The sequence below is a fragment of the Podarcis melisellensis genome (assembly GCF_964234715.1).
Source record: "Podarcis melisellensis genome assembly, chromosome: 4".
NCBI classification, from domain to species: domain Eukaryota; kingdom Metazoa; phylum Chordata; class Lepidosauria; order Squamata; family Lacertidae; genus Podarcis; species Podarcis melisellensis.
The window spans coordinates 50,650,208-50,663,117 of NC_138531.1; the positions used below are offsets into that span (position 1 = coordinate 50,650,208).

General features: G+C 42.9%; 1 protein-coding gene across 1 annotated transcript in view; it reads left to right on the plus strand.

The window, feature by feature from the left end:
* The window catches only part of DSCAM (DS cell adhesion molecule), a 317,172-nt gene that overhangs the window by 225,550 nt on the left and 78,712 nt on the right, over positions 1–12,910 (plus strand). The window contains exons 15-17 of the mRNA XM_081908715.1: positions 5,778–5,945; positions 10,383–10,453; positions 11,863–12,103. Of these exons, the coding sequence (XP_081764841.1) occupies positions 5,778–5,945; positions 10,383–10,453; positions 11,863–12,103 (480 nt within the window). The remainder of the gene's footprint in view (positions 1–5,777; positions 5,946–10,382; positions 10,454–11,862; positions 12,104–12,910) is intronic.

Genomic DNA, 12,910 nt, shown 5'->3' on the forward strand with positions numbered 1-12,910 from the left:
CTTAAGATGGGCTGAACAGCTGTTTTCTGACATATTCCTTCCTAAGTCTTCCCCTACCTTCAACCCTGTGACATTATGGCTCTGGAGCAGAATCCTATTTTGATAAACCTCATCTGAATAGGCATGATCAGAAGAACCAACTAGTCATGAAAATGTGTTGGTAGACACTTGTATGACAGCTCTGCTACTATCAATATACCTTGTACTCTCTACTCCTTTGCACAAAAGCCCCAGACATGGACCTCCACCCCGCCTACTGCACAAACAGTTTGACCAATTGGAGTTGTCATCTAGAACATATGGAGGGCACCAGGTGAAGGTCTGTTCTAATCTGTGAGAGATGACTACGTCATTGGAAGTGCAGTGGTCCTAGAGGCGTCGCTGAATCAAAATGGCCCTGTTTTAAAACAAGATTAATTTCAGATAATTATCAGCAGCCCAAATCAAATTCATCCAATTTAATCCGCCCATTTCCAGATCAGAAGTGGGACAAGAGGTAGGGGCAGCTGGCCTGTTTCTAATCTGCACTTGATAATTCCTTATTGTTAAAAAGATGAGTGGGATGTTGAGCTAGCAGGCCCATTTGCAGTGTAGAGTACTGTCTGCCCTGTGTGTGTGCAAGTCACAAATACCTATTGGACAGTGCCAGTGACCTCCCTGATGACGAGCAGCACAAGATTCCTCTCAGGCCCACGTCAGCTGGAAGTCCAATGGTCAGCTTGCAAAGACTCGCTTTGACTCAACACTAGCTAGTTTCAAAGCTAGTTGCTTTGAATATGCTGGACTATGCATTATATATAGCCGTCTTCATAAAGCGGAGGACCACTGTAGCCTGTAGTTTAGCCTCACGTCTGTCTGTACCTTTATATGCCTTATCCATTCATGTTGCTTATTAAACAATGTGTCGCAGAAAGAGCAGATTCACGGTTTTTCTTTTTTTGAAAGCGGATGTAGTGTAGGGTCAAAAAGTGTGAGCTGTGGGGCAGAAAACTCCCTGTTCAGATCCCACTTTAATGTACTCGGTGGCCTCACACAAGCTTTCTTTTAGTCTCAGCCTCCCGTTTGCTAAAAATATAAACCCCAGATAATTTTTTACCATAAACGTTACTAAAAATTGTATGAAAATCACTTTACACACTCTAAAGCTGTAAACATATTTTGTGGTAGTGGGGGTAATAGTAGTACTTACAGTTGCAACATCAGCAGTATTTAACAGTGTAAAAAAAATAACCATACGTTTGGTGGGGGGAGAGGGAGAGTAGATATTCTCAAAATTGCCATTCTGAATAGGGCCACTAGATGGCACAACATACAAAGTAAACATGTGAGTGGAATCCATTAGTATTAATATATAGCTAGGTTGGTATATGCAGGCATTTTCCTATAGGAAAATCAATTAAAAGAAAAAAAATGTTATGTTTATTTGTGTTATATCAATTTTGCCTATTCTGTCGTTAGTGAATCATGTTTGTGAGGATCAGAGTAAATGAAAATAGCATGCCCAAAAACAACAAAAAATTGTGTAAGGGGATTTTTTATGCAAGCTGATAAAATGGAAAAGGCATAATTAATGGAAGGGATTGTCTCAAAGCTGTTTCACCTCTTATTCACAATTTGCACAGAGACCCAAAGTCAATTCAAATATTTGGAGAAGGCACATAGAACAGTCTTGGTAGGACTGTACCACTTTAGACTACATGTGTGAGATTAAATGTTGGGAAATATCCAAAAGCCCTGCATGTGAAAGCAAGCTTAACAGGGTGAGAATGAGTCTTGAAACCTCCACACACTTGCATCCCGGGTTTTCAGAAGCAGGGACTTTTTTGCATGGGAGAACCTGAACTGATGAAATGTCACCAGGCAGGGCTATAACAATGTGCCTTTTTCTGAATATTTGAAGGTACTCACATGCAGGTGCTGTTACATTGCCTGAGAATACTCATCACTAGTCTCTCTTTTTTCTTCTTCAGCATAAGTATCTTTGTTTGATCATCCTGGATCACACTTTTTTTTTTTGCCTCTCAGATCACACTGCTTCTCAGCGCCAGATTTTCCTTTTATATATATAGTTCAGGTGTGATCTGTTTTTCTTTTCTTTTCCTTTCCCCCCCCCCCCCAATGGATGTAATAGCTGCAGCTGATGGCTGCAGCTTGCTGTGCCCCAGGGGTGGCTGCATAAGCTGAGAGTTCCAAAGATAATTCCGATGGAACATGATGAAGTTGTTCTGATGAAGCAAAGCAGGTCTGGCCCTATCCTCTGGCCCTGCTTGGCGCAGGGAGGGAATTGCATGAATTCTTTATGACACTCTAGGCAGGTTGGAGCAAAGCTAGCGTGCAGACAGGGAGAATAATCAGATATTTATTTGTGAAATAAGCACACATGTTGTTAGCCCTGCATGCTGGAAGAGAGTCCACAGATTCATGTAGAAGCAGAACAGAATGGATTTATGAATGAACAGATGCAACACACACTGATGCACCTCTGTCCTAACTGATATGAAATTTCTAGTTGATTAGAAGGCATTAACCTCATAAATCTAGGGTTGCCATATGTCCAGATTTTACTAGACATTACTGGGATTTCTTTTTGAAATATGGCAACACTAACAAATCCAATGAGTTAAGAGACACAGACACACACACACACACACACACACACACACACACACACACACACTATGCTAAAAGCTTTCCCTCTGCTTTCTTAATCTGAGACTCTAGAACCCAGTTCAAGCAAGAGAACCTTCAAGTATTTTATTCCAGATATCCTAAAGATCATTAGGTCCAGTCGTGGCCGACTCTGGGGTTGCGGCACTCATCTCGCTTTATTGGCTGAGGGAGCCGGCATACAGTTCATGTGGCCAGCATGACTAAGCCGCTTCTGGCGAACCAGAGCAGCACACGGAAACACCATTTACCTTCCCACTGGAGTGGTACCTATTTAGCTACTTGCACTTTGTGCTTTCAAACTGCTAGGTTGGCAGGAGCAGGGACCGAGCAACGGGAGCTCACCCTGTAGCGGGGATTTGAACCGATTTGAACCAGCCTTCTGATCGGCAAGTCTTAGGTTCTGTGGTAGGCTTAATTTCAGTCAAGCCTTTGGGAGGGATGTGTTTGATTGCTGTGCATCTGCGCATCTTTTCTGTAGGTATAGACTTCCACCCATTTGATTCTGCTTTCATCTGCAGGCTGCTTTCCCTGTCTTAAATAATACACAAGTTACAGGTGTTTTTGTACATGGCATACATAATAGTTGCACAGCAAGATGCTTTTTGTAGTTGATTGTATACAGGTATTTTGATGAAATTGTGCATGTATTTAAAGTTCTGAGGCATGCATTGATAGTATAATCACTATATCAAGAAACCTGTATATACCAGAACAGTATTAGGGTGCTCCGTTCTAATCCTAAAATCTGTCTGTAAGAATGAAAGAGTTGAAACAATCCCTTATTTCCCCATTTCTCCCTCCATACCATATTACAGAAATTAGAGAAGATTCACACAGCCACATCTGCCTTTTTCCCTGACACCAATTATTTGGTTTCAGTCAGCGTGCTTGAGAGATTGTTCTCATATGTTCAGGGTGATGTTTGGCAATGGTTTAGTGGAAAATTTTGACACTCAGTGGCTCATATTTAAAGCCCCTATAGCTATGCCCCCAAGGATAGTCTAAAAAAGCACACACACATAAAAACACACACATATCCCAGGTAGTGCACATTTTGGGAAAGCTCGCTTTGAATTGCAGTACAGTTGTTACTTTCTAACACAAATTTATTATACAAGTCTTTAAAAATAGTGCAGGAAAGACTCCATGTAAATTAATGTTTACAGATCCTCTGTCTTCCAACTTTCCAAGCTTACAACGCTGGCAAATATTGCTCCTGCAGATGACATCATAGCTACTCTTGTGGGGAAAAACCTGGAGCTGCATTTCTCTGCTTTCCTGTTCAGCAAATCACTGATCCTCGGAAATCATCAAATACTAAGATTTCCAAGTCTCTCCCAGGCCTCAGAGGGCTAAGTCAGCCAGAGGCTGTCATGCTGAGAACAAGTCTCCCACCCTGGGCCTCGGACAAGCTCTGCACAGACCTGCTTACCAGTATAGGGTACTGGCACCTATCTTTTTTGCTGCCCATGGCAGCCATTTTGTGCCAGTTGCTATTGCACTTTTATCAGTGTAGGAGTACCCATACCTCACTTTTGACCCCCCAAAGCACTGCCTGTACATATGACATACCTGAGGATATCAATGCAGGGACAGAGAAAGCAAAATCACCCCTGACCTCTGCTTCTTTCTCTAAAGATCTGAATAGAAACTTTGTGGCTCCATAGGTGCTGACTGCTAGCATCCAAGGCAGTTTTGCCCTCCCCCCGATGTATTCTTTGAGGGGGCCGGGCCCCTACAATTTTCAGAGGGCTTTTGACTCTGCCCCTGGCTCCTTGTGACATCATGTGTGTGATGTCAGGATGCTACACGATGTCACATCAGGCCCCCTCAATCAGCTGGAGAAGTTGGTGCCTCTATGTGGCTCACCTTCCATTTGTTAGAAACCAAGGGCTTTGGGCATATGAAATAAAACAGATGTTTTAAAATGACTGGTGAAAGGCCTACTTAACGTCCTGTGAGATAACCATGAAATATTACTGGCCTCACCCCAGTTTTCTGTGGGCTCCTGGCAGCAGAGGCCAGTCTAGGCTGAGAAAATAGCTGCACATCTTCCCATGACTCGCCAAAGGGTTGTTGCCACAATAGGACTGGCATGCAACTGACTGATGCAAAAGAAACGCTCCTGAACACATGTGAGTGTGTCATGTTGGAGCTATATCTTCAGAAATGACTGCCAGCCTCTTTCTGCGTTTCAATTTTTTATAGTAGCTTTTGAAGTTTGCTGTTTTGAAGGTTGGTGCTTTCCTCCTCTTCCCTTCCCCTGTGCTTGCCCCTTTTGCTCCCCTTTCCATTTCCCTCCCTTCTCTCTGAGTCTGATGGGCAGATGACCAAGAACCACTTGGTTTACAAACACACAACTGCACAGACATGTAAAGCCACACACATGCACACACAAATAAGTGCTGTGGAGGAAATGAACCAAAGGCAGTAATTATCACAAACCTAGGGAATATGTTGTTGCCCATTGCAAACCTCTCTGGTATAAATTACTTTGAAAATGAAGTGGATGAATTCATGCATTACATGTCTGTCAGTGGCTACAATTCATGGCATTCCAAACTGGTTGAAGCCTCAGCTGTCTAGCATGAAACAGAGATTGACAATAGAAAACAGCTGTGACCATCAAGCCCTGCTTGCAGTCCTCCATGAGGCATCTGAGGGGTCCTTGCCATGATACAAATTGCTGTCCTTGGGTTTCATGTCCCTGCAGAATAAATGTAAGTTTCTCTTTGAACCTGTTGTTCATGTTACCTGTGTTTCTCAAACATGGGCCTGGGGGTGTGCTGAGGAGCCCCATCCTCTAGCAAACAGTGGCAATCTGTACTGAGGTAATATTTATACAGTTCTTTGCATGAAGGTTCCCACTGTTGCACTTTCAAACAAAGGCTAGGTGTTGGGGCTACTTTGCATACCCCAGCTCCCATATTAAGTTAAATCAAAGCATTAATGCCTGAAAAGGGCTGGGTTCTTTCCTCATTTAATGTTCATTTCACTAGTGTTCTTTTACCTTTGAAATGCAGTGCTGCTTGCTAACTTATTAGTTCAATGTTTGAAGGGAGGGAGGAAGGAAAATGAATTAACTTTCCCCTAAATTCTTCAAACAGACTCCTGGGATTCTGTGCAAAGAACCAAAGATGTTTCCCCACAGCTGAACCAGGCCACAATCATTGACCTCCATGCTTCCTCCACCTACAACATCCGCATGTATGCAAAAAATCGCATTGGCAAGAGCGAGGCCAGCAATGAACTCACGATTACCACAGATGAAGCAGGTATGTTCTACATTGATCCTAATTGAATCGAACCTCAACTTGTATTCATTGTTCGATGTATGTGTTTTTGGCATTTTGAAGAGCTAGGGGACTCGGAATGTGACACATTGCTCTATAGAATACAAAGATAATTCCTGGTAGCCTAAGATATTGCAGTAATCTTTTTTTTTTTAGTTAGCAGTCTAACATTAGGCATTTAAACCCACATGCAAAGCCCCTTAAATAAGCAATGGTTCATAATTAATAGTGTTTTTTTTAAGACAGTTTAATCTTTTTGTTTGAGTACCGTATTTTTAGCTCCATAAGACCCACTTTTTTCCCCCTAAAAAATTAAGGGGAAATGTCTGTGCGTCTTATGGAGCGAATGTGTGGTCCCTGTGGCTGGGGGGGGGGGGGACCCAGGCTTCCCACTCCAGCCCTGGGAGCAGTGGGCAGGCTGCGTGCAGATGCCCCGTGCTCCTAAGCAGCTCTGGGATAGCCTGCGAAGCCTCCGCAGTGCAGTGGGATGAAGGCTCCCTGCTGCCCTGCACAGGCTTCACACGGCTATCCCTGGCTTTTGCGGGAGGTGGGGAAAGAGAAAGAGCGTGGCTCTGTCCCTTCCCCCACCTCCAAGAGCTGAGCTCCCTTTAAAGAGCCGCACGAAGTGTGTGTGGCTCTTGGGGGCTTTTGCGTGGACAGGCGGAGTCCCCAGATCCTGCGCGGTCCCCCCGTCATGTGGAATAACGACTCAAGACAACGTGCTATGGGATTAAATTGGCCACAACTTTATTAAATTTCAAATGTGGGTAGACCTTGGCTCAGGCATTGGGCGTTCTCCCTCCCCAGTCCCCAGCCGGGGACCTAGGGAGCATCAGGGTTATCCAGTGTGTGTGGGGGGGATGGGCCGGCTCTGGAGAACATATGTTCAAGCAGAGATAGCCGCCCCCGTAACGCCGCCGCCGCAGGGGAGAGCAATGACGACCTTCCGGCGTACGGTCAAAGCCTCCCTTCAGAAACCCCTTTAACGGGGAACCCTGGTATCGCCGCCGCAAAGAGGAAGATGGACAAAAGGATTCCGCCCAAGGCCTGATACTGCCAAAGTTGTGACGTTTTGCTACGGGAAAGGTGAAACCTGCCAATGCAGGGAAATTCCTTTCCGGCCCTTTAACAGCGACCTTAACGTAGCAGCGCCCGCATACCTGTGAAGAAAATTAACTTGCAAAACATGTGAGGAAAATTAACCTGCAACATAAGACATTGACTGAGGGTGGGTAGGGTGGGAGAAGCTCTGGAGCCAAGTGAGAATTCCCAGGTAAAAACCTCCCTCCTTTGTGTGGGCAGGTAATCCCTCCCCCACCTGGCCTGGTCTCCTTGGCAACCCTTTCCCCCAGGTGGGATTGGACAACTGACTGAGGTAGGCGGAGACCTCCAGGTATCCCACCTGAGGGATGGCATAGCCTAGCCTATGCTGTTGGAGCCGCTCCAGGTCTAGGGGCTGCACGCGTCCACGCAAAGGGTGCCCCCCGTTTTAAGCGGGGAGCGGTCATTCCCCGAGGAAGGAGAAGCCTGCAAGTGCCGCACACACGCTCCACGCGGCTCGTGAAAGGGATGCATACAGGCTCTGCTCAGCGCTCCCTTTAAATATTTTTTTTCTTGCATTCCCCCTCTAAAAACTAGGTGTGCCTTATGGTCAGGTGCGTCTTATGGGGTGAAAAATACGGTACTTTGCCTTAATGTCTTGGCTAAGGAGGAGTTTCTAAACACAAGGCCACATAACTGAAATACCTAAAGCTGTGTTCCTGAGCGCATTAACGCCAAAGTAAATGGCATTAATTTTATTAATTAATTATTAAATTTTTATCCCACCCTTCATCTGAAGATCACAGGGCAGTTTGCAGTATAAAAACACAAAAATACATACTATAATAACAAACAAAAGCAATAACCTTCTGGCATTTTTGTGCCTATGCTAATCTAGAGCCTAAGTAGGAGATGCGACTGAGTGTGAAAACAGTTTGATTCTTTTGGTCATATTTGTAATGTTAACTTTATTCCCTACATTCCTTAATGGAGTCAATGTTCTGGAGACACAGGGTGCAGGGACAGAGGTATGATGGAGTCGCTGTTTATTTGCCTTATCCCACCTTTCTTCTAAGTTGGAATTTCAGGAGGCTTACAACATTTTAAAATGTCAGTTATAAAATACAGAATAATAAAAACAAACTAGTTAAAAACAATAATTAAAATACATTACAACATATTTAAACCAACAATTAAAATATAAATTGTTCTGACAGCAGTCCAGTTTACAAAGGCCTGTCTGAATAGGAAAGTCGGCAGAAAGATTACAAAGATTTAGACAGGAGAGGGGTCCATTCAGGTGCAGGAGTGACTGCGAGGAATACCAGTCTGAGGAAGACATCTGGATATGAGAATGGAGAATATCTGTAGAACATCTGGATATGAGAATGTGAAGCACTGTCTGTTTTAGAAAGGGCTACTATATAGGAAGTATTTTAGGTACAGTGATACCTCGGGTTAGGAACTTAATTTGTTCTGGAGGTCCGTTCTTAACCTGAAACTGTTCTTAACCTGAAGCACCACTTTAGCTAATGGGGCCTCCCACTGCCGCCGCGCGATTTCTGTTCTCATCCTGAGGTAAAGTTCTTAACCCAAGGTACTATTTCTGGCTTAGCGGAGTCTGTAACCTGAAGTGTCTGTAACTCGAGGTACCACTGTATTGGGCAAATGTCCAGGAAAGTCTGAACATATGGCAGCTCGTGTTGGCAGTGCTGTTTTTGCCTACTTTTGGCAATCTCAACAACTTTGCCAAAAAAAAGCTCAACAACTTTTCTGATTGAAATATGGCAACCCTAGTATTTCTTATCTGAGGGTTTTCATTTAACTGTAAATTAATATGCCAGGTTAATCAACTGACCTTAATTTGCAGATTAGCTTCCCCAGCAACGCGCAACCTGAATGTCATCTTCTATTCCCTGCTGCGTGGCCTAGTTTTGAGACGACTGACCCTTTCTTTTGCTCTCATTATGAAGCTGTCCGTTCAGAGCGGGAGGTCAATTGTAGGGAGCTGCCATCAAAAGCATCTGATTTACTCAGGGTGAAACTGGAGGAGGGTAGACCAAAGCTTCAGAGGCATCGTAACATTTGTTCCCTTGGTATCCATGAGGAAAATATGCACAATAAAGGGAAGTGCCACCATTTGTCATTGTTTCATTTAGCTATTTTAGTTTATTTAGTTTATTTCAGTTTACTTTTACCTCAGGTGTATTAAATGAGTATGGATCCCCAAACATCTAAGAGATGCCTGAGGGCAGGGAATGTAATGAAGGCTTTACAAAAAAAAACATCATTCAATATTAAACAGAAAGGTGGGGGGGGGGGGTAAAACCGCACTGGCAAAGGTGTGCATTGCATATTGTATGCTATTGTGGCTTCAGGCTGCCAGAATCTTTTGTTCAAAGGTAGCATCTAAAAAAGGCTCCTGCAGCAAAAGGAGAATCATGGAGTACGCACAACCTTTTCATTAATTTGCTGCTAACTCCTTGGCTCTCGGATGTCCCTTCCACTTAAAACAGCAACAGCTCTTTGCAGAAGGACACAGGGATGCCAGCAGGGCTTTCTGCACCCATTACACTGTATGTGGATTGGGCCTTCCACCTACCGGTACATTCAGTGTTCCATCACTAGGTGCATATGGGCCTTTTCCGATTAATTGCCACTGAACCCTTCATAAATATGCTTCAATGGAAATGAAACAGATCATAATTTTTTGTTCTGGTACAGGAGCAACATTTACCCTAAGTGAGCCAGAATTGCCTACTTCATTTCATTTCTGTTGTCATATCCAGCTCATTACCTCTCATCCGAATTCTCTTTTCTCCTTGCTTGTTTCACACTCGTAGACGCTTCAGCCTCTCATCAGATGACAACTGAGTTTGTCAGCAAGGCTAGAATTTGTGTGCTTTATGCTTGACTCTGAAATGTTAGTCTTCAGTAAATAGCATAATTTCTCTGTTCGGTTACTCTCTTCATTGCTTGGTATAAGAACTCAAGAAGACCCCTGATGGTTCAGGCCAATGGCCCACCTAGTCTAGCATCCTGTTCTTGATTGCTGTTGTTTTGCCAAAACTTGCATTCATCTTTCTTCTGCTCCTTTGGACAACACTTCCATTTTCTGAAAGAAGACTCCTTACCTCTGCTAGCTTCCTTGACTGCCTGTTAACCTTGCTGGCATACTCTTGGCCTTGGTGGCACTTTTCCCGATCTGCAGTATACATTCTAGCTGAGCTTCTGTTACTAAGGTTTTGAGCTTCATGTTGACAAAACTGCTTTGCTATACCAGCATTTCTGAGGTTATGAATATTGTGTGATACATTATGTTCTGTAGCAAAAGTGACGAGCTTAGAATGTTGACCCACCTATTTCTTTTTTTACCAGCTCCTGATGGACCACCTCAAGATGTTCAACTTGAGCCCATATCTTCACAAAGCATCAGGGTAACCTGGAAGGTAAGTAAGTAGCATACAATGGGAAAGGGAAAATAGGCTGTGCTGGGATGTATGTCATGATATTACTGAGGTATGAGCCCACAAAAATGAGATGCATAGCTTGGTGAATTTATATACACAATGCTTGTGGCTAAATTTTCAAAAATTACTTTGCAGCTGAATGTAATTGTGTGCCAAATTAAATTTGCATGCAATTATATGTTCCTGTGATTGTGCCTTTTTGAACATCATATTATCAGAAATACAGCTGCAGTGCAGGGGGAAAGTTTGTAATTGAATTTTTTAGGATACTTCTTGCGTTGAGTTTTTCTGCAAACTATAGTGAAAATCAATTTGTCCCATGAGGCAACATTTTTAGAGACATGGCACTGAAGCTCTGCACTATAATGCTCTTTATGAGCCAGATTTTCAGTTCTTGTTTGAGGCGGGTGGGCTATAAGTACAGCAAGCCTCTACTGCCGGTGGCTGTTATACCCTAGGCAATGGGTTTATTAATGATCCTTGAACTAGATACATGCCCATCATTGTGTTGCTTGGCATGCCAATGAAACCGGGGAAGGTGGGTGTAATGACACAGATTTTTTTTTTAAAAAAAACCTGTTTCCCAAGGCTTCATAAAAAAAGCCTACGCTTCATTCATTGTCATTGCAAGGGCAAACTAGGTTTATTGTATTGCAGCTGCAAAGATATAGCACTATTTAGGATTGTGATGCTCTTGGTTGTTGTGCTCTCCCTGCTCACCTTCCACAGAGAATTTGATTAACTTGTTCAGGGTAAAACGTACAGTCTCTGGTCCTAAAAACGCCTCTGTGACGGGTGTATTTCAGAGGCATGTGGGGCTCAGTAATGGGGAAACAGCCCCAAATTGTTGCAACTGGGGACTGAGATAGCATAATACCTTTTCTTTTTTTGCCCAAAGAATGATGGATGGCCCCGCCCCCCTTTTATATGACAAACTGGGACCCACACGTTTGGATGGGAAGACTTGAAATCTGCTCTGTCAGGTCAAGGACAATGAGACTGTCATTTAACATGGGTCATACACGATCCTAAAACAAACATTAACATAAAATTATATGCAGACATATAAAATTTATATTAAAAGGCAAGACTTGTAGTGAAGAGGGGTGGATCCACCTGTCACTTTTCAGATGACAAAACTAGGTTTTATGTTCTACTTGCATGCCTGAAGTTAAGTTTTATATCCACTGCTACTAGCATCAGTTGCAGAACCCTAGCGTCACATCCTTCATTTAATCATCATCATTGTAAACCTAGAGCGAACCAAGCATTTGGCCTTGATTTTTAGCTGCATGGTCTTTGGGAGTGGAGATTTCTCTCAGCTTCTAACTTAACATGATGATGTTCAGCATTATGTTCAAAGTGCGTGCTACTCACACCTTCTTTAGGCTCCAAAGAAACACCTGCAAAATGGAATTATTCGTGGATACCAGATTGGTTATCGAGAATACAGTGCAGGGGGGAATTTCCAGTTCAACATCATCAGTATTGATACCACCGGAGACAGCGAAGTTTATACTTTAGATAACCTGAAAAAATTCACTCAATACGGCATGGTCGTACAGGCATGCAATCGAGCAGGAATCGGACCATCTTCTCAGGAAATTATCACAACCACTCTTGAAGATGGTAAGTAGTAAGCAAGCATGCAAAAGTCACATATTCCTCTTCTCCCAGGTCTTTGGCTAATTAAACAATCTATGGCCTTTTAAACTGAACAGGGTATTGTTTTTGTTTGTTATTATGGTATGTATTTTTGTACTTTTATATTGTAAACTGCCCTGTGAGGAAGAGTGTTATACAAATTTAATAAGTAATAAAATAATATATTAATGTGGTTGATCCTGCATGGTACTATCAGTTGATGCTTTATATTTTTAGAAAATGTATTCGCTTTAATGCCGGTTTATGTGTTGTAACCTGACATGAGCTATAAAGAAAGGTTAATATTAAAATGGAGGCCTCGTTGCCTTGGGAGTTGGCAAATTTCTTTAAGGCAGCCTTCTCTAACCCAGTGTCCTCCAGATGTTTTGAACTACAGCTCTTATGAACCCTGACCATTGGCTATGCTGGCTGCAGCACACACAACTTTCTGGTATACAGCCTCATATAGTGTTGTTCAGAGCACAGCTATAAAATCTGAAATTAGCTGACTTCCCTAATACATGACACTTTCTAAGAATGATGTGTGGTGTATTTCAAAGTAAAGCAACAACAGAGTGCCCTCTTGTGGGAAAAGGAGATTATTCAGTCAGCTAAGTAAATAGTTTGGGTTCTCAGTTGTTTTAAATAGTCAGAAGACTTTTAAAATAATTACCAAGTAATAACATGTGAGATGAGGTCCCTGGGTATGGTAATTAAATAATAAGAAGGTTTTAAATTTATGAATGCTTCCTTCAATAAAGCTTTATGGAATTATGAGGCCCTTCATGGATG